The 26,475-nt window shown below is 57.5% G+C and overlaps 1 protein-coding gene across 1 annotated transcript in view; it reads right to left on the minus strand.

Moving 5' to 3' along the window:
- FNBP1 (formin binding protein 1) overlaps positions 1 to 25,620 on the minus strand; it is a 230,759-nt gene extending 205,139 nt beyond the window's left edge. The window contains exon 1 of the mRNA XM_048512254.1: positions 25,306 to 25,620. Within this exon, the coding sequence (XP_048368211.1) occupies positions 25,306 to 25,329 (24 nt within the window). The 5' untranslated portion in view covers positions 25,330 to 25,620. The remainder of the gene's footprint in view (positions 1 to 25,305) is intronic.
- Positions 25,621 to 26,475: the final 855 nt, after the last annotated feature.

Here is a 26,475-nt window from a genome sequence, read left to right on the forward strand (position 1 = left end):
TTAATCATCTCAGGTCCACTGCTCAGTTCCCCTCTAGCTAGGTCTGAATTCAGGGATGCCACCCTTTGGGTGGGGCCCGGAGATCTCTTCGGAGTCACAACAGATCTCCTGTGGGGGAAATGGCGGCTTTGGAGGGTGGGTGCTGTGGCATTGCACCCCATGGAGATACCTCCCACTCCAACCCCACCATACTTAGGCTCCCCGCCCCCCACACCAAATCACCAGGAATTCCCCAACCCAAGAGTTGGGAAATTTGAGTAAGCATTGGGAAGCAAACTCACCCAACTGGGACAGCTGTGTTTTCCTGCCCTCTGGTAATTGCTTCCTTGTGCCCCCGTGAATAAGAATGATCTGTTCAACCAGTTGAAAGAAATTGATCTGTTTTCACTTTTATCATAAGCTCCACTTTAGAAACTGAGATGGGACCACATCAGACCTCCTTCAGATGACATATATACAATAAACAGTTTAAACCCAGAATTCACTTATCATTCCTGGATCTGGCCTGGCAAATCCACTTAGAAGAAAACCGAAGCATGAGGAAAGCTTTTACTGAAGATCCCTGATTCATGCATTACGCACACAGCTTAACGCTTCTTGCTCCCAAAAGAGCCCAGACGTTTGCAGGACGTGGGGCCCTCTCCCCTGCAGGATGGCTTTGCTATGGGGGTGCATTCATTTGAAAGGGAATGTTTAACTATTTAAACTGCCGCTTTTGATGTTGTACCGAAAATGCACCAACAAATATCTTATTCATGGGGGAGGCTGAAATGTCGATAGGGATCTGTGAGCAATCAAATAGAAAACAAACAGCAAACAAGGAAAGGCGCCCAGATATTTGTCACACATTTATCATCACTGATTCAGGGTAGTGAAGTCTCTAATCTGATGCCAAGGCACACTCATGCGCTGCAAGAGAGCTGCCAGCGTACAGATATAAATAAATTACTTAAAATGAGAAGCTCCTGGGAGTGCATTGCACACAACGAGGGGCTGAGTCCATTGTTTCTCTGCATGATTCTGTGCTCTGGTGTTGTTGCCTTTCCACCTGCGATGGGGTGGGAGAACGCTGCCATATTTTTGCATCATTCCTGACACAGAGATGCAACAGAATGACCTATTCTCAGGGAAGGTTGTTCTTTGTGACTCTTTCAGGTTCGCCACTTTCTAATCAGGAGTTGGGCTCAGGAACAGAAATTCACGTAGGAAAACAAGGGTTAGACACAGAGGTGGGATCCAGCAGGTTCTCACCAGTTCCCGAGAATGGGTTACTAATTATTTGTGTGTGCCGAGAGAGGGTTACTAATTGGGTCTGCTTTTCCGTTAGAAATTCCATTAGGTCCAAAAATCATAAAGTCCTGTTGTTTCCTATGTGAATGGTTAGCGAAGGTAGAAAACGGGATAATTCTCCCTGTTGGGCTGTTTTAAAAACATGTTTTAGAAATTTGGCAAAGTTCCTTGTTTAAGGAAAGTATCCTTCTTTTGATTTCGAGAAACAAAATTAAGTATTTGAAAGTATTAAGTATTCAACAGGCAGTCAATTAGAGAAGTCGTTGTTTCTGTTGGCAGCAGATGATAGGACTTGCTATAATGAGTTTAAATTACGGACAGAAAGATACCAGCTGGAAATGAGGAACTTTTTTTTTACAGTAAGAGTTTTTTACAGTAACAGAGAAATTATTAATGCCCCGCCCCCGGAATGCCCGACCACGCCCCCGTCGTGCCCCACCCAGCCCCATTGGCGCTACGCCACTGTTTGAATCCCACCACCATGGGAACCTGTTACTAAAATTTTTGGATCCCACCACTGGTTGGACATCTCTGAAGGTAAGCGACAATCACTCTCACTTTACTAGTCTGTGCACTTTTGTCTGTGCCCAGATCTCACTTTAGTTCAGAAAGGGCCGGCCCCTCAGATATCAGAAGTTTTGGAAAGATTGAGTCATGGTAGAACAGGCCAGAGGTCCATCCCAACCAGCATTCTGCTAGCAAAGTGGCTGACCACTCCAGGAAGCCCACGATTGGGATGACTACATATACATCCTGTGAAAAATGCAACTGTTATTGTCAAAGGCTTTCACGGCTGAAAAAACAACCAGACTATGGCCACTGAGCACGGAAACCTCACAACAGCCAAAACCGCAACTGTTTGTAACGTCATATGAATTGCCAAACACTTCTGAAATGTGTGGAGGACAGAAAACTGACAGCCAGTGCAATAACTTTTTTTTTTTGCCTCCAGAAGATTTTGCAGCGAAAATCCTCCCTTCAGTCTGATGTCTCATGATCTAAATGTTTCCTTCTGCACGTGTCCTGTTTCCTAGTCTGCCCTGGAGCCTGTCAAAGCAGACCTATTTGGGACATTTCGTGCTGAAACCTAATTCTCAGGGGCATTTGGGGAGGAGCAAATCAGACCAGGACTGAGGCACACGGGGAGAGGAAGGATAGCGCTGGCAGGGGATGATGGGAACTGTAGTCCATAACTTCTGGAGGGCCGCGAGTTTGACACCTGTGCTCCACACCATTTTCCCCACATGAAATGACCACGAAGAGCCACTGTTTTCTCCTTTGATGAAACGTATAAGTAGCCCACTGGCACACATATTTCTTCCAAAATTCCACTTATTTTCTCAACAAAACAAGGTCTTTCCCTCCCCACCCCCTCACACAGTTTTCAAACATCTGCTATGCCTTTATCCAACCTTCCCTGATCCAACTTCTGCTTCTGGTCTTTTGCCAGCTCCCACCTCAGCCCTCATTCCAACTTGAAATTTGCCAGGCTTGCTTTGAGGAGGCCTGCGCAGAATCCACACTGATTCATCTTACCCATCCCCAAAGGAAAACCAGGCGCTCTGCCGAGCATGCCAAGCCCATTTGCTGTTTCCCCCCACATTCACAGAATGTGTAATTTTGCTTAAACCCTGAGCCAAGTCAATCCAACGCACAATCTGGCACGTTTACTACTCAAAGACAGATTAGTGGTAGGTCTGCAAAGAAGCGGCTACTTGCATAGACGAGGCCACACGTGCCCCAAATTCGCACACACTGCTGGACTGGCTCTAACCATCTGGGAATGTTCCTAGTAGCTCTTGCCCTGCAGAGCCACCGGTGGCTAGCAGCAAGCTCAGCCAAGCGGCCACTGCAGGACTGGCAGCGAGGCAGGGCCCACGGCACAACGTTCTCAAGGAGAAAAAAAGCATAGTTGCACACAATTCTTTATTCTGTTCAAGACCTGCAATAACCAGCACTGAAGCAGGGGCCATCTGAGGGGCAGGAGATCTGGGCAACTGACTGGAACACCAGGCGTGGGTTGAGGCAAGCCATGGGCCGACAGCAAATATTCTACAGCTGCCACTGACTTCAATAGTCTTTAACAAGCAGGGGACCCACAAGGAGGGGCATCTCATATTCCTCCTCATCTGCTCCCCCCCCCCATTTTCTCTTTCCCTTCCCTGGCAGCCCTGCAGCCTCCCCCCTTTTCCTGCTTCCTTCTCTCATTCCCACGCACAATCAACCAAGTCTTGAAGGGGTTGGTGCTAAATTCAGTAAAACGACAGGTACTGCTTGTATCAACTGGAAGGATTAACCTCCAAATGCTGTTGCTTTTTTAAGAGTTATGCCACCCAGGTGGCATAGATGGAAAGATCCATCTTGTCGGTCCACGGCCCTAATCTCCAGATTTATGTATCCACAAATGAGGTTATATTGAAAATATACTGATGCCTATCCAACATTGATATACTTTTCAATTTCTTCATCATGGCATGTTTCAGCTATTCTTAAAATTAAAATGCTTCTAAAGGAAAACGAAGTTGTTTTGTTTGTTTATGTATGGTACAAACAGATACGGAGTGACATCTATTAACGTGCAGGTGCCTCATTTTATATGTTGGGGCAAATCATGTGTGTAAATTATGCATCGAAGTCGTGAAAAGGGCTACCAAGTAATTTTAAGTCGTTCAAAAATTGAACAAATGGAAAGGAATGTGTTTGTACTGAACATGCTGTCTGCTAGGGATGGTACTTACAGTGCAATCCTAGGTAGAGTTGCTCCAGTTTAAGTTCACTCATTTCCATTAATGACTTAGACTGGAGTAGGCTGGAATAGGATTGTGCTGTTAGTCTAGAACAGACCTGGGCATTATACGGCCCGCCGGATGACCCTGACTGCCCCCCTGCCTTTTGGCCCGGCCCTCCACAATATTTTCTGTTTCTTATGCGGCCCTATGGAAAAAATAATCGCCCACCCCTGGTCTAGAACCACCCCTTAGCTGAAGAGTTCTACTGCACTCTCAGGTAATTTGCATCCAGGCTTGGCGATCTACAGACAACATTCGCATCAGCACACAGATTCATGTGCTGATTTCTCTGTGGCAGCATACCAGTAAGCAATCCCAATGTACAATCTGTTACTGTGCTGCAGGTCAGCATATGACCCAACCAAGCCACATGATGCGCACCATCACAGACTGGCACAACCAATATTCTCCAACATCCACACTGTTGGAACACAAAACCTCTGGGCCTCACTCTGTCCCTGACGCTGCCACACACACAGTGAACCAGCATCCAAGACGTTAGGAAGACTCCAATGAACGATCACAATGGGTAGCTGTGCTAGTCTGTCTGTAGCAGCAGAAAAGAGCAACAGTCCGTCGGCGCCTAAAAGACTAACACAATTTGTGGCAGGGTGTGAGCTTTCATGAATCACAGCTCACTTTTTCAGATGCAGCTTAACTGTGAGTTCATCCGTCCTTAAGTAGAGAAGAGTGAATTCAGACACCCAATGGCAATGGCACATATATTTGTCAATAGCACTCAAATCACCGTGGGACCATCACACTCTCTCTGACCAACCTACCACACAAGGTTGTTGTGAGGCCAAAATGGAGGAGAGATGGACAATGAAAGGCCCATTGGGGATTTTAAAAATGGGACATAAATGAAGTTAATAAATAACCAAAGAATACATGAAATTAAACCTTGAACTTTGTACTCCAACTTTATATTTAGCTCTTGGGCACTTTATTTATTTATTTATACATACATGCATACTTTGGATTTTTTGACCGCTCTCCCCCAAATGGGTCAGGGTGGTGAACAACATAAAATACAGTAACATAATATAATAATATAAAAAGTTATTTAAAACCCCATACGCAATTTACCAATAAATACTATAGTAGGAACCATATGACACAGACAGTGATAACCTCCCTCCCCCCCTTTGCACTAAGGTATGAGTGGGGGGAATCCAAACTTGTGTCCACCCACATACACAAACGTTCTCAACATGGTATCATTCCTGCCTAAAGCCCCCGACCAGCAAGATACAGAAACAGCCTGCCCATAAAGAGAAAAGAATTTTGTTTCTATATCAAGGCTGGCGCCAATGTTAGGAGGTTAAGAGCTCGTGTATCTAATCTGGAGGAGCCGGGTTTGATTCCCAGCTCTGCCACCTGAGCTGTGGAGGCTTATCTGGGGAATTCAGATTAGCCTGTGCACTCCCACACACGCCAGCTGGGTGACCTTGGGCTAGTCACAGCTTCTCGGAGCTCTCTCAGCCCCACCCGCCTCACAGGGTGTTTGTTGTGAGGGGGGAAGGGCAAGGAGCTTGTCAGCCCCTTTGAGTCTCCTGCAGGAGAGAAAGGAGGGATATAAATCCAAACTCTTCTTCTTCTTCTTCCTCTGTTCCAATGTACACACAGCCCTGAGACCTGAGGCTCAAAACCATAAGGAAAGGATTTTATCTATTGCTTTCCTACCTCCACCCCCACAACAATGGCTTTACCACCAATGCTTTCAAAACCAGCGCTGGTAGGTGGGGAAGATGCCTGCATAGCTGGCAGCCGCCTCCAACCACAAATATCCACACAGATGCCTGGCGTGGCTGAAGTCTATAGTTAGGAAAGCAGCCCGATGTTTTCTTTCCTTCAAAACAGAGACCAGAGGTTCTCTGCTAGTGGTGCAGAAAAAGGTAGAGTAGAGGTTAAATTCAGTTCATGCAAACTAAAGCTTCTTCCCCTTGAAGTGGTCGTTCTGCATCGAGATGCTGCACCTCTTCAGACCGTGGCTTGCATGACTGAACATATGTGAGAAGAGCCCTGCTGGACCAGACCAGTGGTCCACCTCAGCCAGCATCTATCTTGCACAATGGCCAACAAGTCACTCTGAAGGTCCAGCAGAGGATGAGGCCTTCTCTGATGTTGTTTCCTGGCACTGGAATTCAGAGGCTGACTACTTCTGAATTTGGAGGTTTACCATGCCTAATAATCACTGATAGATCTCTCCTCTGTCTAATCCCCTTAGAACACAGATGTCAAACTCGCGGCCCTCCAGATGTTATGGACTACAACTCCCATCATCCCCTGCCAGCATCATGCTGGCAGGGGATGATGGGAACTGTAGTCCATAACATCTGGAGGGCCGCGAGTTTGACACCTATGCCTTAGAAAGCTGACTACCTGTGTGGCTTTCACTACATTCCCTGGCAGAGAATTCCACACTGTAATTGGGGGTGTGCATAAAATAAAACCAGTATTCCCAAATTCCAGTCCCAATATCGTATTTGGTACTGGAATTTGGTTATTTTTTTGGGTATTGGGTATTTGGGTATTTTTTTGAGAATTGGGTATTTTTTGGGGTATTTTTTGGAGAATTGGGGTCCACTCGTCCCTATGAGGAAAGTTAATATTTATTGACCGTCCCAATTAAGGGGATTTTGTAACAATACTGTATTTTTTTTTACTTCTATTCTTATCTTTTTCTTCAATATGATGCTTGTATCAATATCAATTGTATCCTTTTTTCTTTAATAAAATTTACTTTTTAAATTTAAAAAATTTAAAAAGGAAAATTTCAGGGTGGCGGGAGGGGAGTGTTGTTTTTAAAAATACAGATACCAAAATTTCAGTACAGCAGTCAGTGCCTGTATCTTTAAATAACCCCCAAATTTTAAGTCGATTGGACCAGGAGATCCAATGCTATGAGCCCCTTTCAGGATGCCCCCCAGCTGTCCTCCATTATTTTCTATGAGGGGGAACCCTCCAACTGCTGTAAAGCAAAAACGATGCCTGTGGGCAGCAATCACTGGTCAAATTATGCCTCCCATGGAAGAACCAGCACTTAACTGAACCATTGCAGGAGGTGGTGTGAAACCACAAGCCAACATGCCAAGCCGAACAGAACAGAACCAAAATCAAACCAGAGAACCTTTGCAGAGGAAACTCTTGCGCAAGTCCAGAACTAACCAATGTACAAAAGCCCAGCAGAAGCCAGCGCCAGCCTAGCAGTGCAAACTCAACAAAGGCAATGTCAAATGTGAGAATCTCTGCAGGGGGAAATCAGTCGGGAAGGGAGCACTTTTGTAAGTCAATGAAACAAATGCGATGCATCAACCGCTTATATTATCAATATTCACAAACGTTAAAGTGCAACAGTGAAAAAGTGCAAAAACCAACTGTGCAATACTCTCATACAACTCTATACGATGTAGTACCGATTTCTTCAGATTAGCGTTTAGTCAGAAAGGGAAAAAGAATGGATGTGAGAATATCACCTTGAAGAGTTATCCCAACCAAGACTGACGAATTAATTATAATCTAAAGAAGATTGAATTGAAAACGGTTACAGTAGCGCAACCCGTTAATTGTGTCTATCGGACTTGGCCAAGACCAGTCCGGTTGTTTACCATATGTACAGCAAGTCAGTTTGACGGAATGCAGGGAACGCAGCATGTTGAAATCGGTTGACAGTCTTCAAAAAAAGAGAATTCGTCCTAGTATATATACGGACTAACGGAAAGGACTGTTTGAAGACGACATTAAAGAAGCTGCTATAGAAATTGATGTGCTACATCATATAGAGTTGTATGAGAGTATTGCACAGTTGGTTTTTGCACTTTTTCACTGTTGCACTTTAACGTTTGTGAATAATATAAGCGGTTGATGCATCGCGTTTGTTTCATTGACTGATTGTATATGTTGCATCCATTGAGAAATTAGCACTTTTGTAAGCCCAGCAGAAAAGTTCAGAATGCCCAGCAGAACCCAGAAGCACTCTGGCAGTGGGAGCTCAACAGACCAGAGGATCACAGCAGAATGTATCCAAGCAAGGGATGGGAGGTAGGTTTGCAAGCCCAGCAAACCAAGGGCCATGAACAGAATGCCGAGCAGAACCCAGCACCACTGTGCAGCGCAAGATCAACAAGACAAATGTTCATTCCCAGAAGAACAAATCCAGGCACAAAGCAGTGAGCAGCACTGTAAAAAAATGGCAAAGGGGGCACAGAGAAATTCTTGCACAGAAAAAAAAGAGACACTTGTTGAAACTGACAAAGAAACTTGAAGCTGGCAGAAGCAGCCTGGCAAGCCCATAGAACTCCCCAGACATGCAAAAAAAAGTGGGGGGGGTGGTAAAAAAAATCCTCACGAGTCTGGAAAAATTGGCTCTCAAGCTTCTTGGAAAATCCTGAATATTTTTCAGGACCATTTTTTTTCAGTTTTCCAAAAAAATCCCAAATACATTTGGAATGCCAAATTTACCCCCAAATATCAACTGTTTTGGTGTATATTTTTGGCTGTATATTGTATATTTTGGGTGTATATTTTTGGCTGTACTGTACACCCCTTGCATTTGGGCTCTTCATGTTGCTTCCAGAAAGGCTGGTTATCTTCCTCCTCAGTCTGGAGGTATGAAAGAGTGGTCCCGAGGGAACAAGCCAGACAATATCAGCACGTCTGTCTTACTGTTACGGTATAATGATTTTGATAAATTGTTTAAATTGATTTTGATAAATTGTTTATGTGTGGCTCCGTTTGAACATAAAAACGAAAAGAAGAATAACATGAATTTTCAATAAGGGGCAGAGTAGTAGTTCTGCTCCAGCACAATAGCCAATCAGAAGGCAGGGAAATTCTGCCTACGCATTTACATAGTGACGTAGCTGCGTGAAATTTTTTGTTTAAAAAAAGTTCCTGCCACAATACGACACAACAGCCAATCAGGATGAGGAAGAACAGACCTGCCAAGCAGATCACGTGTTCACGGGGAGTGTTACATCGCTTGAATCCGTGATACACATCGAGGTCTTCACTAGACACATGCTGCAGTGGGGAGGGAGAAACCACGTTGAAAAGGTGCTGTTTCTTCTGAAACCTGGTTGTATCCAGCTTTAATTTCTCAGTGAGGAAATGGCCAGTGTGATGAGTGCTTCCAGCAGGCCCATGCTCCTACCTACATTTTTATTTCAGAAACAGGGATCCACCAATCCCTTGCTCAGATTCAGGGCAAACAGGAGGCAGGAGCAGAGCGGGCATCTCAGAGCTGGAATGTGAAGGAATCCGGCAAACCACAGAATGTGGACAGAGTCAGGGGCTCAGAATCTGACAGGTCCGGGAAGAACCTGGAGTTCACCAGCTTTTCAAATCCCCAGCACTGGTGAAAGTCAAGACCAGCAAAATGCAGGTTTGACTCCTGTTCACAGTTACTGCTCTCCCCCCTTCCCCACATTCAGAATGGGAAACAAGTGTGAATTAGGACTAATAAAAGGGAACACTTCTTCACGCAACGTGTGATTGGTGTTTGGAATATCCTGCCACAGGAGGTGGTGATGGCCACTAACCTGGATAGCTTTAAAAAGGGCTTGGACAGATTTATGGAGGAGAACTCGATCTATGGCTACCAATCTTGATCTGCCTTGATCTCAGATTGCAAATGCCTTAGCAGACCAGGTGCTCAGGAGCAGCAGCAGCAGCAGGCCATTGCTTTCACCTCCTGCATGTGAGCTCCCAAAGGCACCTGGTGGGCCACTGCGAGTAGCAGAGTGCTGGACTAGATGGACTCTGGTCTGATCCAGCAGGCTAGTTCTAAAAGTGAGCACACAGCAGCGAGGCCCAGCCTTCGGGCAGCGGTGCAATTCCCTGGTACACCACAAAGGAAATGGTGCTTAGCAGCAGCTCTTGCGTACAAGGTGTCAAGGTTTCTCTGAAGATTATTTTTATCTAAACATCTAGCCTGATGTTAGTGGATCTTTTTTTTATTGCAAACAGACTGTGAAGTTGATTCCGGAATACAGCTAAAGTTAAGAAACCTGTTAAGTGCATTTCATCACCCACACCGGTCAAACCTCTGATGGTTACTATCCAAAGTAGAAATCCACAATTACATCAACGGTTGCCCAAGAACATGGCTGAGCATGACTCTCGACATCCAGGCTTAAAATGGCGGTTGAAACTTCACTCGCAATGCCCCAGAAACCTTTCTTAAGTCCAGAGCTTTTGAAAAGATGTTTGCAATATATTTTCAAAAATAATAACAATTTCAAAATGGGCTGTGTATTCAAGTCCAGACAGACACAGTAAATTTGCCTACTGCTGCATGGAAACGGGATAATTGCATGAAGATTACACAAGTTGAACAGAAGCTGTTAAATAGGCTGAACTTACTCAAAAATGCTGGTACAAAATTGCCACCTTCAAACATGCCTCAGGCCTCGGGGAAGCTGCAACATACAGCATCGTAAAGCTGGAAAGCATCACTCTTTTTTAACTTTGTTTTGACCAACTGGAACCTCCACCGAGTTTTCAAATTTTATCCCCTTGTTACTGAGGACTAGGAACTTGGAATTACATTGAAATGTTAACACTTTTAACCAGAGTCTGTGAAGCAATTGAAGCGCTTGAGATAGCAAACACAACCTCTGAAGCACACTAATAAAAGGAAACACTTCTTCACACAACGTGTGATTGGTGTTTGGAATATGCTGCCACAGGAGGTGGTGATGGCCACTAACCTGGATAGCTTTAAAAGGGGCTTGGATTTATGGAGGAGAAGTCGATCTATGGCTACCAATCTTGATCCTCTTTGATCTGAGATTGCAAATGCCTTAACCGACCAGGTGCTCGGGAGCAACAGCCGCAGAAGGCCCTTGCTTTCACATCCTGCACGTGAGCTCCAAAAGGCACCTGGTGGGCCACTGCGAGTAGCAGAGAGCTGGACTAGATGGACTCTGGTCTGATCCAGCTGGCTTGTTCTTATGTTCTTATTAGCTTCAGCTGCTCCCGAACTGTGATGAAAAATCTCCGATTTACAAATGCTTGTAACAGCTGCTCCCATTCCCTCTTCGTTTTTGCAAAACCCTGTCTAGACATATTAGGCAAAGCCAGCAGATTTGTTACATTTGCAGAGCAGGTAGGACTTTGGCAAATTCTCGGCCTTCTCAAGACATGAAAAGGGACATTATTTGATAGAGTCCTAAATGCCACTTCTCCATCCCTACCATTGACTGAGCTGCAGGGATGCCACAGAATGTCCTCAACAGTCCAGGTGATCAAGCACTGGCTACTTACAACCTGTTCTCAGGGTGATGGAGGAAAACTGTCTTGAGGATATATTTTTGTGAACACGTCAGATGTGCATCTTCCCTTCCTACTCATTTTCAGCCCCTTAGCCAAGAACATCTCAGACAATTCTTTGCAGAAGAGAAACAGATATTTGAAGTTCAACAAGAGGTTACCAGTGGGGGGGGGAGGGGAAGAGGTGTGGAGAGAACCTTTAACTTTTGGACTGAGCTGCAGCTTATGCAACCCCGTCCTCTGATGTCTCAACCACTCTCACCCAGAGGAAAGAAACGCATGCTTTCTTTGCACTCACACACATCCCACACACAAAGGAAAAGCTGTCTTGTTCCATTCATAGGGTAGCTCAGTGGTGGGATCCCAAAATTTTAGTAACAGGTTCCCTCGCCAGCCCCCCTCAGCAAAAGGGGCAGAGGCGTACCTAGGCAAACCTGAGCCCTGGGCAAAACCTGAGTTGGATGCCCCCTCCCATGGGCAGCCACCCCACCACGACCCCCCCAAAAATTTTCTGCACCAGGTCATTTCTAAATCATCATCGCATTATAGAAAATGCCCCAACTCACAAATCTGAACACAGCAATGGTGAAACACACAGGTTCTTTGATAGAGACTGGTGAGATAAAAGGCACGAAAGGCTGAGAATCCATGAATTGCAGTACCTGAAAGGGATTAACCCAGTTCAGGGAGTGACATTATTAGTCGCAATTGCTATATGGAACCTTCACATTGAAAGGCAGGATGCCTCTCGGGGAGGCGAGGGCGTGGAGGTGGCAAAGCGGACCCAATTAGTAACCCCCTCTCGACACACACAAATAATTAGTAACCCACTCTTGGGAACTGGTGAGAACCTGCTGGATCCCACCTCTGGGGTAGCTTACCTCCAGGTAGGGCTGGAGATCTGCTATTATTTATTTATTTATTTTATATATTCGGTTTATAAACCGCCCTCCCCCCAAGGGCTCAGGGCGGTGAACAACATAAGTAGAGCACAATATAACAAATCAAGTTAAAATTCAATAAGTTAAATAATACAGGCTCTAAAGAATAAAATATAAACCTTCCCCATTAAAATGCAGCATTAAAATTAGTATTAGTACATGATGGCAACCACTGTTAACTCCTCAACCCCAAGGGGTGGTAGGATTCAATGATGTTATCAGAGGAGGGGGAACGAAAAGGAGGGAGGGGGGCCCTCATCAACGGCTGGTCTCCCCGAAGGCCCGGCGGAACAGTTCAGTCTTACAGGCCCTACGGAACTCAGCAAGGTCCCGCAGGGCCCGGACAGGTGGTGGTAGAGCATTCCACCAGGCTGGGGCCAGAGCTGTGAAGGCTCTGGCCCTGGTAGAGGCCAGCCGTATCATTGAGGGGCCAGGGATCACCAGTAAATTGGCCTCTGAGCTCAGCATATGGGGACATATGGGGTAAGACGGTCCCGCAGGTACGGAGGTCCCAGGCCGCGCAAGGCCTTTAAGGTTAACACCAACACCTTGAAAGTGATTCGGTATTCAACTGGTAGCCAGTGCAGGCGGCTGAGCACAGGTGTAATGTGTTCTCGCATGGCACTTCCTGTAAGCATACAAGCCGCTGCATTCTGGACCATTTTTAATCTCCCGGAATGGCGCTTAAGGGAAGGCCAGCGTAGAGCGGGTTGCAATAGTCTAACCTGGAGGTGACCGTTGCAATGGACCACAGTGGCCAGGTCAGCTTTGAAGAGAGGAAGGGGCCAGCCCGTCGGGCCTGGACGAAGATGGTAAAATGCGACCCCGGTTATATGGGCCCGCCCTGGGTCTCACATTGAAAGAGACGAATCCAGGTGTGGACTCCCCAGGTCGCGGACAGAGGGGACTGGTGCCAATACAGTCCCCTCCCACACCGGTGGCTGGAAGTCCCCCCCTCCCCCTCACGACCCAGCCAAAGGGTCTCCGTCTTTGCTGGATTCAGTTTCAACCTGCTCTGTTTCAACCAACCAGCCACGGCCTCTAAACAATGCTGGAGAGCTGCAGGGCGGTGGCCGAAACTCCTCTCCATCAACAGAATGAGGCTGCGTGTCATCGGCATACTGATGACATCGTCAGTCTTAAAGCTCCGCACCAACTGAGCAAGGGGTCGCATATAGATGTTAAATAATGAAGTGGGGACAACAGCATTCCACTGAGGTACACCACAATGAAGTGAGCTTACCTCCGGGAAGCTTGGTCCCCACACCTGGCAATTGCTGGAGTCCGGGTCCCGGAGGAACGAGGCAATCCATTTAAGGACCGTGCCCGATGCCCGAGGAAGGCGGCTAGGCGGTGGGTCAAAAGGTCGTGATGCGACCACGTCAAAGCGCTCTTGGTCAGATCCAATAAGACCAACAGCGCCGATCCGCCTTCGGGTCAAGTTGTAGCTGGAGCGCTGATGATCTGTGACGGCGACGAGAACAGTCCTCCTCGTCCCATGCCCAGCACGGAAACCCGGACTGAAGTGGGGATCAAAAGCCGATGGTGTCCTCCAGGGAAGCCCCCCGGAGCTGCTCCAAGCACTCACTCTCTCAATTACCTTCCCTAGAAGCGAAAGATCTGAGACAGGGCGGCAATTGGCTAGATCACCAATGGATCTAACAATGGTCTTTTCAAGAGTGACGGACCACTGCCTCCTTCAACCCACCAGGAAAAAAACTCGCTTGCTCAAGGGAGTTATTGATGATGATACTCAACCAGGTGGGGTCGTTAACTCCGCTACTGGCACGCTTTAATAAGCCACAGGAGGGGCGCGGATCCAGAGGACAGGTAGTAGGCTCTAACAGCAGCCAGGGCCACTGGGTCCCAACGAAAGCGGCTTCCGAGAGCAGGGTAGAACTGGGTCAAACAAGGGCCAGAAGACGGCAAGGGGTGCCTCCAGTTCGCATATTGTCTCTAAGGATTTGGCAGGGAGGTCCTGGCGGAGCGACATGACTTTATCTCGCGAAAAGCTCATACATGCCTCACAGCTAAGAACCAATTGACAATTTGCTTAGACCCTCAGACAGTGAGGTCAAAGAGCCGAATAATACCGGAACAATTGTGTGCTGGGCGAGAGCTAGCAGATCTGGTGGGAGGAGGAGGAGAAAAACACTATTTTCCATCGGGCTCTCTCTTTCACGCCATCTCATAGAAGCCTTCATAAACGCCCTCCTATAAGATGTCTACGTTGTTGCCCGTACACGGTAAGCTTTCCTCCCACACTTTCGCTTCTAAGTCAGTCAGCCTCCAAGTTCCCGCTTCATAATGGGCGTAGCTCCTCAGTATACCAAGTGAGCCAGCCCAGCGGGGGCGTAGAGGGACGCCGGGGCTAGCAACTTCCTCGATGGTGCATCGGGAAGAGGCGGGAATTCCAGTCTTCCACTGTAGCTCATCGAAGGGTGCCAGTGGAGTTCAGAGTCCCCAAGTAGAGCATCTAGGGAATCCAACAGGGATCCGCCATAAGTCTCCAGACTGGCTAAGGGCAAAAAAAATCCGCCTCGTCACGCTTCTAGACAGGGTTGTTGTGGCACGCCCACCCAAACCTTTCAGGGCATATAAATGGTCAGACCATGGCACTTCTGTCAATAGAGGATATGGACCATACAACCCCCCCTGACCCGAAGACCCCAAGAGTTCAGTGTGTGTGTCCAGCCTCGGTGGGTGGGGCCAGAGTTAACTAAGTGAGAGGCCCAGTGATGCCATGGATGACACCAGGTCCAAGAGTAGCCACCGCACATGAGGCGGCAAGGATCGAGCATGGACATTGAAGTCCCCAGGAACAATAAGCCTTGGGGAACCGCAACGCCAGTCTGCCACCACACTTCCAGCAGCCGCGGCAGGCTATCTCCCGGTGCGCCAGGGCGACCGGGTACACCAGGGAGAACAGCCAACTCCCTCTCCTGGGCCAACCCACTCCAGAGCCCAACACACTCCAAACCATCCGATCATCCTGGACTGGGACTGGGCTGCCCTAAAAGGGATGGCATTACGGATGAACATTGCCACGCCTCCCCCCCGGCCCTGCAGAGCCCTGCGGTGATCGTGGTGTGCAGGCACGCGAAACCTGGGGGTGAGACCTTGCCTAAGGCTACAGTCTCCCCTTCACGCACCCAGGTCTCGGTGATACAAGCCAAGTCCATCTGCAGGTCCCCGAGAAAATCCCGGAGAACTGTGGTCTTATTATTTATGGACCTGGCATTGCACAGCACCAATGACGAAGCGGAATCTCTCTGAACCCTACCACCTACATTCCTCGGGATAGGTCGGAGGTCAGGAGGTGAGTGAGCATTTCTCTTTCTCGCCCACCTCCTCTCATTCATATGGTCACGCCACCGGGCATTTACCCCGTCCCATCAACACTGGGATCCCTAAGCCCCTAAGTGGGGCCCCCATTTCCTATAGTCCTCTCCCCACCTATCACCCTGGCGAAAACTCTCCACTGCAGTGGACTCGCATTCGCCGCTAACACCCCGTTAGTATCCAACTAACTAAATAACAATTCTAATTTGGCTTCACAACATTACCCAATCTATGAACTAACTAAACTAAACTAAACACTCTCTGACTATGGCAAGTAAGTACACATAATTATGTGAATATAGTCATGTAGTCCCATCAAAGAGTCCCAACCCAGGGCTCACACCACCTGGGGAGAACTCTTTGGATCAAGCTTAGGGTCAATGAAATCTGAAAAAAGGGATGGCGGCAGGGGTGGGTCGACAGTGCAGCTGCAGGAGAGTCACTGCCACTGGTCTTCGAATTACAACTATACTGCCGCCCACCCACAGTCCGGCATCCACAGTTTGCTGAGTCCTAAATGAGCAATAGAGCTGCTGCTGGCTGTTCACGATGTTAAGCTGCACAGTCAACTTTAGATAAGCAGAGGGCTGGAGAGCTACTTCCTGGTTGAAAACGTCACCCATTGACTGCATCAGCACTGAGACCAATAGAGCCGCCTCTTTCAGCGTCCGCAGCGTGTTCTGTGCGGCCCCGCCTCTATACTCAGGCCTCGCTGGTGTAATCGTCGTCCTTGCAGCCTCGGGCTCAATTTCCACGGTACCTGGTGTAGCCGCAGTTGCTGTCGGCTCCGCCCGCTCTCTCCGTTCCGCCTGTTCCCAACCCACTCGGCAGACGAGGCAACCAAGGCGGCAGCTGAAGAGTCCCTGCCACGAACGTTCCCACTGTCGCTGCAGTTCTGCCCGTCGCTGCAGGTGGAGGGCGCGGAGAAACAGCCGGAAAGGCAGACGGCTCAAGGAAGGCAGACGGCCCAGCAGCACTGGAGGCATTGATCATCGTCTTCTCCACAGCCTCCGCCTCGGGCTCGATTTCTGTAGTGCCCGGCTCGGCGGCACCCACTACCGGCTCCGCCTACCCTCTCCGTCCCGGCAACTCAACAACTCGGTCACTTCTGTCCCGCTTGATGACTAGGGCAGCGGTGAGAGGTTCCTGCCACCAACACTCTCTATAGTGCCGCAGTTTCTTTCTAGCGCCGCACACACAGCCCAGGGAATCTGGGCGGCGTCGATCAACAACTCCACCGAGGTTGCGGCTCTACTGGACTCTGCCGCCGCCGCAGCCTCGGGCTTGAGTTTCACAATGCCCGGCGCGAGAGGGATCGTTACCGGCTCTGCCTACGTCCGGTTGCCCTGGACGTGCTCGGTGGATGGTGCGACGGCTGCTTTAGGGGGCATCCTCTATGGCATTTTAGTCTTTCAAAGTCTTTCCCAAACCTCACCCTCCCAATGCTCCACCCCCAAGTCTCCAAGACTTTGCCACCCCACTGCCAGTGCCAGGAACTCTGAAGAGCATAGCACCATGCCGCTTGAAGTTGCACGTGGGGGATTCCCATGTCTGAATGTTCCTCCTTTTTTTTGAAAGCAAACAGTTCCATGCAGATTGCAGAACATGTGCAAATCAAGGAGAAAGGGCATCCTTCAGTGTGCTAATTTTCAACTTGAAGCATAACTTATGAATTACGGTCCCCCAGAAGATCACAACTCAACTCAACAACCTTTATTGGCATAACAATACAATTCTATCAACAGAGAATTCAGTCACCAAACAGATAATGAAAATTGGGGGGGGGGGGGTGGGGGGGGGGGGGGGTGGGGGGGGGGGGGGGTGGGGGGGGGGGGGGGTGGGGGGGGGGGGGGGTGGGGGGGGGGGGGGGTGGGGGGGGGGGGGGGTGGGGGGGGGGGGGGGTGGGGGGGGGGGGGGGTGGGGGGGGGGGGGGGTGGGGGGGGGGGGGGGTGGGGGGGGGGGGGGGTGGGGGGGGGGGGGGGTGGGGGGGGGGGGGGGTGGGGGGGGGGGGGGGTGGGGGGGGGGGGGGGTGGGGGGGGGGGGGGGTGGGGGGGGGGGGGGGTGGGGGGGGGGGGGGGTGGGGGGGGGGGGGGGTGGGGGGGGGGGGGGGTGGGGGGGGGGGGGGGTGGGGGGGGGGGGGGGTGGGGGGGGGGGGGGGTGGGGGGGGGGGGGGGTGGGGGGGGGGGGGGGTGGGGGGGGGGGGGGGTGGGGGGGGGGGGGGGTGGGGGGGGGGGGGGGTGGGGGGGGGGGGGGGTGGGGGGGGGGGGGGGTGGGGGGGGGGGGGGGTGGGGGGGGGGGGGGGTGGGGGGGGGGGGGGGTGGGGGGGGGGGGGGGTGGGGGGGGGGGGGGGTGGGGGGGGGGGGGGGTGGGGGGGGGGGGGGGTGGGGGGGGGGGGGGGTGGGGGGGGGGGGGGGTGGGGGGGGGGGGGGGTGGGGGGGGGGGGGGGTGGGGGGGGGGGGGGGTGGGGGGGGGGGGGGGTGGGGGGGGGGGGGGGTGGGGGGGGGGGGGGGTGGGGGGGGGGGGGGGTGGGGGGGGGGGGGGGTGGGGGGGGGGGGGGGTGGGGGGGGGGGGGGGTGGGGGGGGGGGGGGGTGGGGGGGGGGGGGGGTGGGGGGGGGGGGGGGTGGGGGGGGGGGGGGGTGGGGGGGGGGGGGGGTGGGGGGGGGGGGGGGTGGGGGGGGGGGGGGGTGGGGGGGGGGGGGGGTGGGGGGGGGGGGGGGTGGGGGGGGGGGGGGGTGGGGGGGGGGGGGGGTGGGGGGGGGGGGGGGTGGGGGGGGGGGGGGGTGGGGGGGGGGGGGGGTGGGGGGGGGGGGGGGTGGGGGGGGGGGGGGGTGGGGGGGGGGGGGGGTGGGGGGGGGGGGGGGTGGGGGGGGGGGGGGGTGGGGGGGGGGGGGGGTGGGGGGGGGGGGGGGTGGGGGGGGGGGGGGGTGGGGGGGGGGGGGGGTGGGGGGGGGGGGGGGTGGGGGGGGGGGGGGGTGGGGGGGGGGGGGGGTGGGGGGGGGGGGGGGTGGGGGGGGGGGGGGGTGGGGGGGGGGGGGGGTGGGGGGGGGGGGGGGTGGGGGGGGGGGGGGGTGGGGGGGGGGGGGGGTGGGGGGGGGGGGGGGTGGGGGGGGGGGGGGGTGGGGGGGGGGGGGGGTGGGGGGGGGGGGGGGTGGGGGGGGGGGGGGGTGGGGGGGGGGGGGGGTGGGGGGGGGGGGGGGTGGGGGGGGGGGGGGGTGGGGGGGGGGGGGGGTGGGGGGGGGGGGGGGTGGGGGGGGGGGGGGGTGGGGGGGGGGGGGGGTGGGGGGGGGGGGGGGTGGGGGGGGGGGGGGGTGGGGGGGGGGGGGGGTGGGGGGGGGGGGGGGTGGGGGGGGGGGGGGGTGGGGGGGGGGGGGGGTGGGGGGGGGGGGGGGTGGGGGGGGGGGGGGGTGGGGGGGGGGGGGGGTGGGGGGGGGGGGGGGTGGGGGGGGGGGGGGGTGGGGGGGGGGGGGGGTGGGGGGGGGGGGGGGTGGGGGGGGGGGGGGGTGGGGGGGGGGGGGGGTGGGGGGGGGGGGGGGTGGGGGGGGGGGGGGGTGGGGGGGGGGGGGGGTGGGGGGGGGGGGGGGTGGGGGGGGGGGGGGGTGGGGGGGGGGGGGGGTGGGGGGGGGGGGGGGTGGGGGGGGGGGGGGGTGGGGGGGGGGGGGGGTGGGGGGGGGGGGGGGTGGGGGGGGGGGGGGGTGGGGGGGGGGGGGGGTGGGGGGGGGGGGGGGTGGGGGGGGGGGGGGGTGGGGGGGGGGGGGGGTGGGGGGGGGGGGGGGTGGGGGGGGGGGGGGGTGGGGGGGGGGGGGGGTGGGGGGGGGGGGGGGTGGGGGGGGGGGGGGGTGGGGGGGGGGGGGGGTGGGGGGGGGGGGGGGTGGGGGGGGGGGGGGGTGGGGGGGGGGGGGGGTGGGGGGGGGGGGGGGTGGGGGGGGGGGGGGGTGGGGGGGGGGGGGGGTGGGGGGGGGGGGGGGTGGGGGGGGGGGGGGGTGGGGGGGGGGGGGGGTGGGGGGGGGGGGGGGTGGGGGGGGGGGGGGGTGGGGGGGGGGGGGGGTGGGGGGGGGGGGGGGTGGGGGGGGGGGGGGGTGGGGGGGGGGGGGGGTGGGGGGGGGGGGGGGTGGGGGGGGGGGGGGGTGGGGGGGGGGGGGGGTGGGGGGGGGGGGGGGTGGGGGGGGGGGGGGGTGGGGGGGGGGGGGGGTGGGGGGGGGGGGGGGTGGGGGGGGGGGGGGGTGGGGGGGGGGGGGGGTGGGGGGGGGGGGGGGTGGGGGGGGGGGGGGGTGGGGGGGGGGGGGGGTGGGGGGGGGGGGGGGTGGGGGGGGGGGGGGGTGGGGGGGGGGGGGGGTGGGGGGGGGGGGGGGTGGGGGGGGGGGGGGGTGGGGGGGGGGGGGGGTGGGGGGGGGGGGGGGTGGGGGGGGGGGGGGGTGGGGGGGGGGGGGGGTGGGGGGGGGGGGGGGTGGGGGGGGGGGGGGGTGGGGGGGGGGGGGGGTGGGGGGGGGGGGGGGTGGGGGGGGGGGGGGGTGGGGGGGGGGGGGGGTGGGGGGGGGGGGGGGTGGGGGGGGGGGGGGGTGGGGGGGGGGGGGGGTGGGGGGGGGGGGGGGTGGGGGGGGGGGGGGGTGGGGGGGGGGGGGGGTGGGGGGGGGGGGGGGTGGGGGGGGGGGGGGGTGGGGGGGGGGGGGGGTGGGGGGGGGGGGGGGTGGGGGGGGGGGGGGGTGGGGGGGGGGGGGGGTGGGGGGGGGGGGGGGTGGGGGGGGGGGGGGGTGGGGGGGGGGGGGGGTGGGGGGGGGGGGGGGTGGGGGGGGGGGGGGGTGGGGGGGGGGGGGGGTGGGGGGGGGGGGGGGTGGGGGGGGGGGGGGGTGGGGGGGGGGGGGGGTGGGGGGGGGGGGGGGTGGGGGGGGGGGGGGGTGGGGGGGGGGGGGGGTGGGGGGGGGGGGGGGTGGGGGGGGGGGGGGGTGGGGGGGGGGGGGGGTGGGGGGGGGGGGGGGTGGGGGGGGGGGGGGGTGGGGGGGGGGGGGGGTGGGGGGGGGGGGGGGTGGGGGGGGGGGGGGGTGGGGGGGGGGGGGGGTGGGGGGGGGGGGGGGTGGGGGGGGGGGGGGGTGGGGGGGGGGGGGGGTGGGGGGGGGGGGGGGTGGGGGGGGGGGGGGGTGGGGGGGGGGGGGGGTGGGGGGGGGGGGGGGTGGGGGGGGGGGGGGGTGGGGGGGGGGGGGGGTGGGGGGGGGGGGGGGTGGGGGGGGGGGGGGGTGGGGGGGGGGGGGGGTGGGGGGGGGGGGGGGTGGGGGGGGGGGGGGGTGGGGGGGGGGGGGGGTGGGGGGGGGGGGGGGTGGGGGGGGGGGGGGGTGGGGGGGGGGGGGGGTGGGGGGGGGGGGGGGTGGGGGGGGGGGGGGGTGGGGGGGGGGGGGGGTGGGGGGGGGGGGGGGTGGGGGGGGGGGGGGGTGGGGGGGGGGGGGGGTGGGGGGGGGGGGGGGTGGGGGGGGGGGGGGGTGGGGGGGGGGGGGGGTGGGGGGGGGGGGGGGTGGGGGGGGGGGGGGGTGGGGGGGGGGGGGGGTGGGGGGGGGGGGGGGTGGGGGGGGGGGGGGGTGGGGGGGGGGGGGGGTGGGGGGGGGGGGGGGTGGGGGGGGGGGGGGGTGGGGGGGGGGGGGGGTGGGGGGGGGGGGGGGTGGGGGGGGGGGGGGGTGGGGGGGGGGGGGGGTGGGGGGGGGGGGGGGTGGGGGGGGGGGGGGGTGGGGGGGGGGGGGGGTGGGGGGGGGGGGGGGTGGGGGGGGGGGGGGGTGGGGGGGGGGGGGGGTGGGGGGGGGGGGGGGTGGGGGGGGGGGGGGGTGGGGGGGGGGGGGGGTGGGGGGGGGGGGGGGTGGGGGGGGGGGGGGGTGGGGGGGGGGGGGGGTGGGGGGGGGGGGGGGTGGGGGGGGGGGGGGGTGGGGGGGGGGGGGGGTGGGGGGGGGGGGGGGTGGGGGGGGGGGGGGGTGGGGGGGGGGGGGGGTGGGGGGGGGGGGGGGTGGGGGGGGGGGGGGGTGGGGGGGGGGGGGGGTGGGGGGGGGGGGGGGTGGGGGGGGGGGGGGGTGGGGGGGGGGGGGGGTGGGGGGGGGGGGGGGTGGGGGGGGGGGGGGGTGGGGGGGGGGGGGGGTGGGGGGGGGGGGGGGTGGGGGGGGGGGGGGGTGGGGGGGGGGGGGGGTGGGGGGGGGGGGGGGTGGGGGGGGGGGGGGGTGGGGGGGGGGGGGGGTGGGGGGGGGGGGGGGTGGGGGGGGGGGGGGGTGGGGGGGGGGGGGGGTGGGGGGGGGGGGGGGTGGGGGGGGGGGGGGGTGGGGGGGGGGGGGGGTGGGGGGGGGGGGGGGTGGGGGGGGGGGGGGGTGGGGGGGGGGGGGGGTGGGGGGGGGGGGGGGTGGGGGGGGGGGGGGGTGGGGGGGGGGGGGGGTGGGGGGGGGGGGGGGTGGGGGGGGGGGGGGGTGGGGGGGGGGGGGGGTGGGGGGGGGGGGGGGTGGGGGGGGGGGGGGGTGGGGGGGGGGGGGGGTGGGGGGGGGGGGGGGTGGGGGGGGGGGGGGGTGGGGGGGGGGGGGGGTGGGGGGGGGGGGGGGTGGGGGGGGGGGGGGGTGGGGGGGGGGGGGGGTGGGGGGGGGGGGGGGTGGGGGGGGGGGGGGGTGGGGGGGGGGGGGGGTGGGGGGGGGGGGGGGTGGGGGGGGGGGGGGGTGGGGGGGGGGGGGGGTGGGGGGGGGGGGGGGTGGGGGGGGGGGGGGGTGGGGGGGGGGGGGGGTGGGGGGGGGGGGGGGGGGGGGCGGCGGGGGGGGGGTGGGGGGGGGACATCAGCCCCTGCCAGCATGGCCAATTGGCCAATGCTGGTAGGAACTGATGGGCTAATTATAGTACATAACTAGTGGAGTGCTTTCGCCTGCAACTAGAACACAACCCAGTATCTCTCACAGCCACATGTTGAGGAATCATGCAAGTTGTCCACCATTACTGTGTCCTCTTGTTGAAGAACACCCAGTTTTTGTTCTAACTCCCTTCCATTACTTTGGAAGGCAGTTTGTAAACTGCTACTCTAGCAAGATACCATCTTGTAAAGCATGATGCCAAGCAATGGCTGGGTTCAGAAATAACACAATGTCATGGTTTAACAACTTTAACTGTAACCAGGATTTAGCATACAACCAATCAAATCCACATAAATGTTGGTCTCATAGCCTTCACACAGCTGATATGTTGATTTGCATTGTGATAAGGGCAGTTCTGGACAACAGGACAGGTTTAAGCCAGAATGTCTGGGCTCGTACATCAAGCAAAATATAAGTTAAGACTAACCATGGTTGGTGCAGTGACATCAAACCATGGTTTCAGATCCTGGTACGATGGACCCTCAGGACTGAAAGTAAGTGGACTAGGCCATGTTCAGACAATCATCGTTCTCGCCATTTAATTCAGGCAAGGTTCCACATGACATCCCTACCAGGCTAGGGTTGCCTAGGGGAGGGGCCATAGCTCAGTGATAGAGCATCTGCTGAAGATCCCAAATTCAGTCCCTGACATCTCCAGTTAAAAACATCTGGTAGGTGGTGGTGTAAAAGTCCACAACTTCAGACCCTGGAGAGCAGTTGGGGTAGGCAAGACTGACTTTGATGGACCAAGGGTCTGTCATCAGTTTAAGGCAGCTCCATAAGCTCATGCCTTCAATGCTGGTTAGGGAAACTCCTGGAATTCCGGGGGACAGAGCCTGGGGAAAGTGAAATTTGGGGAGGAAACCCAGGAAGGATATGACACTGTAGAATCCACCCTCCAAAGCTGCTATTTTCTCCAGGGGAACTGATCTCTGTAGACTCTGTAACTCTGGGAGAACTCTGGGAGCTCATAGCAACCACCTGGAGGAAACACATCCCCCAGGCATCAGCACAGTGTGACTCTGGAAGCTCTTTCTCCATCCTTGACACCAGAGGAGAAAAGGTCAACTCGAGAAAGAGCAAAGTCTCCATCTTTTGCTCCAGAGGGCAAAATGGATCAAGACCATGAAACACAAACAGGTCTACGAGGGAGTTCTGGTGGAGCAGTTTTAATCGCCACCGAGGCTCAACGTGGGTTCCCAAGAGATGTCTGATGTGGTTTAAATCAAATTTGTTTAAACCAGCCCAAAGAAAACCGGCTCAAGGCCCCCATCCCCACCCAAAGCCAAGTTCTGCCCCCCCCCCCGGCCCCCATCTCCCGATCCTCTCAAGGAGCAAATAACATCACATTTCTGAAAGATGCTGCCATAAGACCTCTCTAATTGTAAGCTGTTGGAGAGGTCTATAATTCTGGAGGGTTGATGAAGAGAAGACGGGGCTGGAGACTGGAGAAAATGGCTACTTTGGAGAATGGGCACTGTGGTCCCTCTCTTTCCTAAGCCCTGCCTTTCTTGGGTCCCCCGCCCCCCGAAAAAAATTACCCAGGAATTTCCATAACCCAGTTAGCAATCTGGGGGGAGCCTCCATTTCCCCCTGATCAAATGAAACCAGGATGATCAATGAACTGGCAAGGCCGGCCCATCCCACTCTCTTCTGAACTACAAACCCTCGCCTTGCCCCCCCCCCCAAAATAAAACATACTAACCAACAGGAACACCCCTTTCTCTCAACTGCCATCCTCAAAACTACAACTGGCTTTTGTGCACCTAAAGCCACCCTCTCCGCCTTCCTGCCAACCCCTTTCAAAAGACTGATTTTATTCACTCTTGCAAATAACAGTTCTATCGTTTCGTCGACAGCCTGCGTTCTGAGAGCCCTGCAAAACAGGGCAACGCTGGAGGTCTTCCCGAAACACACTAATGTATACACAACGAAACAACACAGGCACAAAACACAGTTTTCTGGCAGGAATGAAGGCAGAAGCGAAGATGCACCCATGCACCCTGACTTCAGAGGAAGTCCCATGAATGACCATGCGTTTGCTTCTGAGTAAGGATGCCGAGAACAGTAGATTCAGTTCTCCCTTGCCTGTGTAGGACTACTACAGGAAATCGATCAGACCGAGTAAGGTTTTCATTTCAAACAGTAATTTGCCCTTTGGGTGTGGGCATCTGCCCTGCGGTGAAATCTCCTCTGCCAGGGAGCCTTTCACACCTACACGCATCGTTCCCCTTCTTCGCCATTGCAGCCTGGGATTAACGCAGCAGCGATGCGGAGGTCCCCCTCCCAGCAGCAGACACCCCCCTCCCCGCCCCTTCACCACCACCTTCACCACCCAGCAGCAAAGGCAAAGGAGCAAAGGCAGCGGCGCTCGACGAAGGAGAAACGACTGTCCTCTTGCATCCCCCCGCTTTGCACCCCGAAAAAGCTGCTGCCCAGCATGGAAATCTCCAGAGGCAGATTGCAGAGGAGCGGATCTCCCTTGCAGCTTGCAACCCGTTATTTCACGAGGAGGCGGGGAAACCGGGCAGGCATGAACAGAAGGAGCGCGGGGGGGGGGGGGTGTGGAGAGAGAGAAGAGAGATTCTTTGGCTAATTTTTCAGCTAACTTTTCCAGCAGCATTTCCACGGCAGCCTTTCGCTCTCCAACGGAATCCCCTCGCCCTCCCCGCGTGCCTGCTTGAGCCCAAGAATAAGGCACTCTTCCCACCCACCCACCGCCGCCCAACAACGTTGGCCAGTCATACAAAAATAGCCCCCACCCACACATGGCCCAAAGCCGTGCCTCTCCCCCTCCCCCCCATCTCACTTACCCACAGCTCTGCCCCCCAGCTCATGGTGCCAGGAGATCCGGCGAGGGGCGGGCGAGGGGGCTGGCACTGCAGGACTGGGAGGAGGGAGTTGCCAGGGGTTTGGGGTGCTGGTCCCCTCCTTCTGCCCAGCCCCCCCAAAAGCCCCTTGCAAAGAAACCGCTCCAATGCTTGCAAAGGGGGGAAGACGCAGCCAGCCAGCGCTCTGCTGCAGAGGATCCGGGGCCGCCGCCGCCCCCGCTGCCGGCTCTCCCAGCCGCTACCTCCTCATTGCTTCCTCCAGAGCAAAATGGCCAAAGCGGCGGCGGCAGCAGCAGAGGCTGCCCTGGAGTAACGGGGCGGGAGGACTTGACAGCTCCGGAGGACTGCGCATGCGCCCATCTCCAGCCGCGTGCAAGGAGGTAGAGAAGACGGGGAGGGGGGCGTCTGGGGCTGTAGTGCGGGGATTGCGCACGCGCGGAGAGGGAGCGCCAGGAGCCCAAGAAGACGGTCCCCGGGGGCGCGCGCCCGCCGGCAGCCTCGGCTGGGTCCTGCGGGGGGAGCGGGGCGCCTCCTAGCGGCCGGCTGGCGATGCTCAAGCCACGCCGAGCCGCACGTGCGGGGAATATTCGTGCTGGAGGCGCGCCGGGCCAAGGGGAGCCGCAGGCTCGTAGTAGCCGCGGGGGGTGCATTCGCCAGGCCCCCCCCCCCCCCGAGCCCCGCTGCGGGCGGTGTGAAACCCAGCACGAGTTTTCCCACGTGTGAACGCCCTACGTAAGAAAGCAGTGAGCTAGAGAGTAAAAAGGTGCGAATCTTGCAAATGTGCATTCTCTGTGCAATTGGGGAGAACAGGATTAACAGTCATGAAGAGTCCTAATTTTAAAACGTGGAGGTGGGGTGGGCCTAGGATGTCTGATACCTTTTTTTCCCTTCACTTTTCCAGATCCTCTGATGCAGGCGAATCATCAGAAGAAAATGCTACTGGAACAGGGCCATGCAACCCGGAAAAACCACAGCCCACAACACTCTAATGATTCCAGCCGTGAAAGCCTTCAGCAAGATCATTTAAACTGTTGTTGCTGTTTACATCATTCATTCTTCAAGGGGTGTTTTATGTTGTCTGATTGCGTTGCGTTTAGATTTTCAGATCCATTTTGTTCCTCTGTGAGAAGGGGGCTACAAATGAAGCATGCA

Source organism: Sphaerodactylus townsendi, linkage group LG12, assembly GCF_021028975.2.
Source record: "Sphaerodactylus townsendi isolate TG3544 linkage group LG12, MPM_Stown_v2.3, whole genome shotgun sequence".
Lineage (NCBI taxonomy): Eukaryota > Metazoa > Chordata > Lepidosauria > Squamata > Sphaerodactylidae > Sphaerodactylus > Sphaerodactylus townsendi.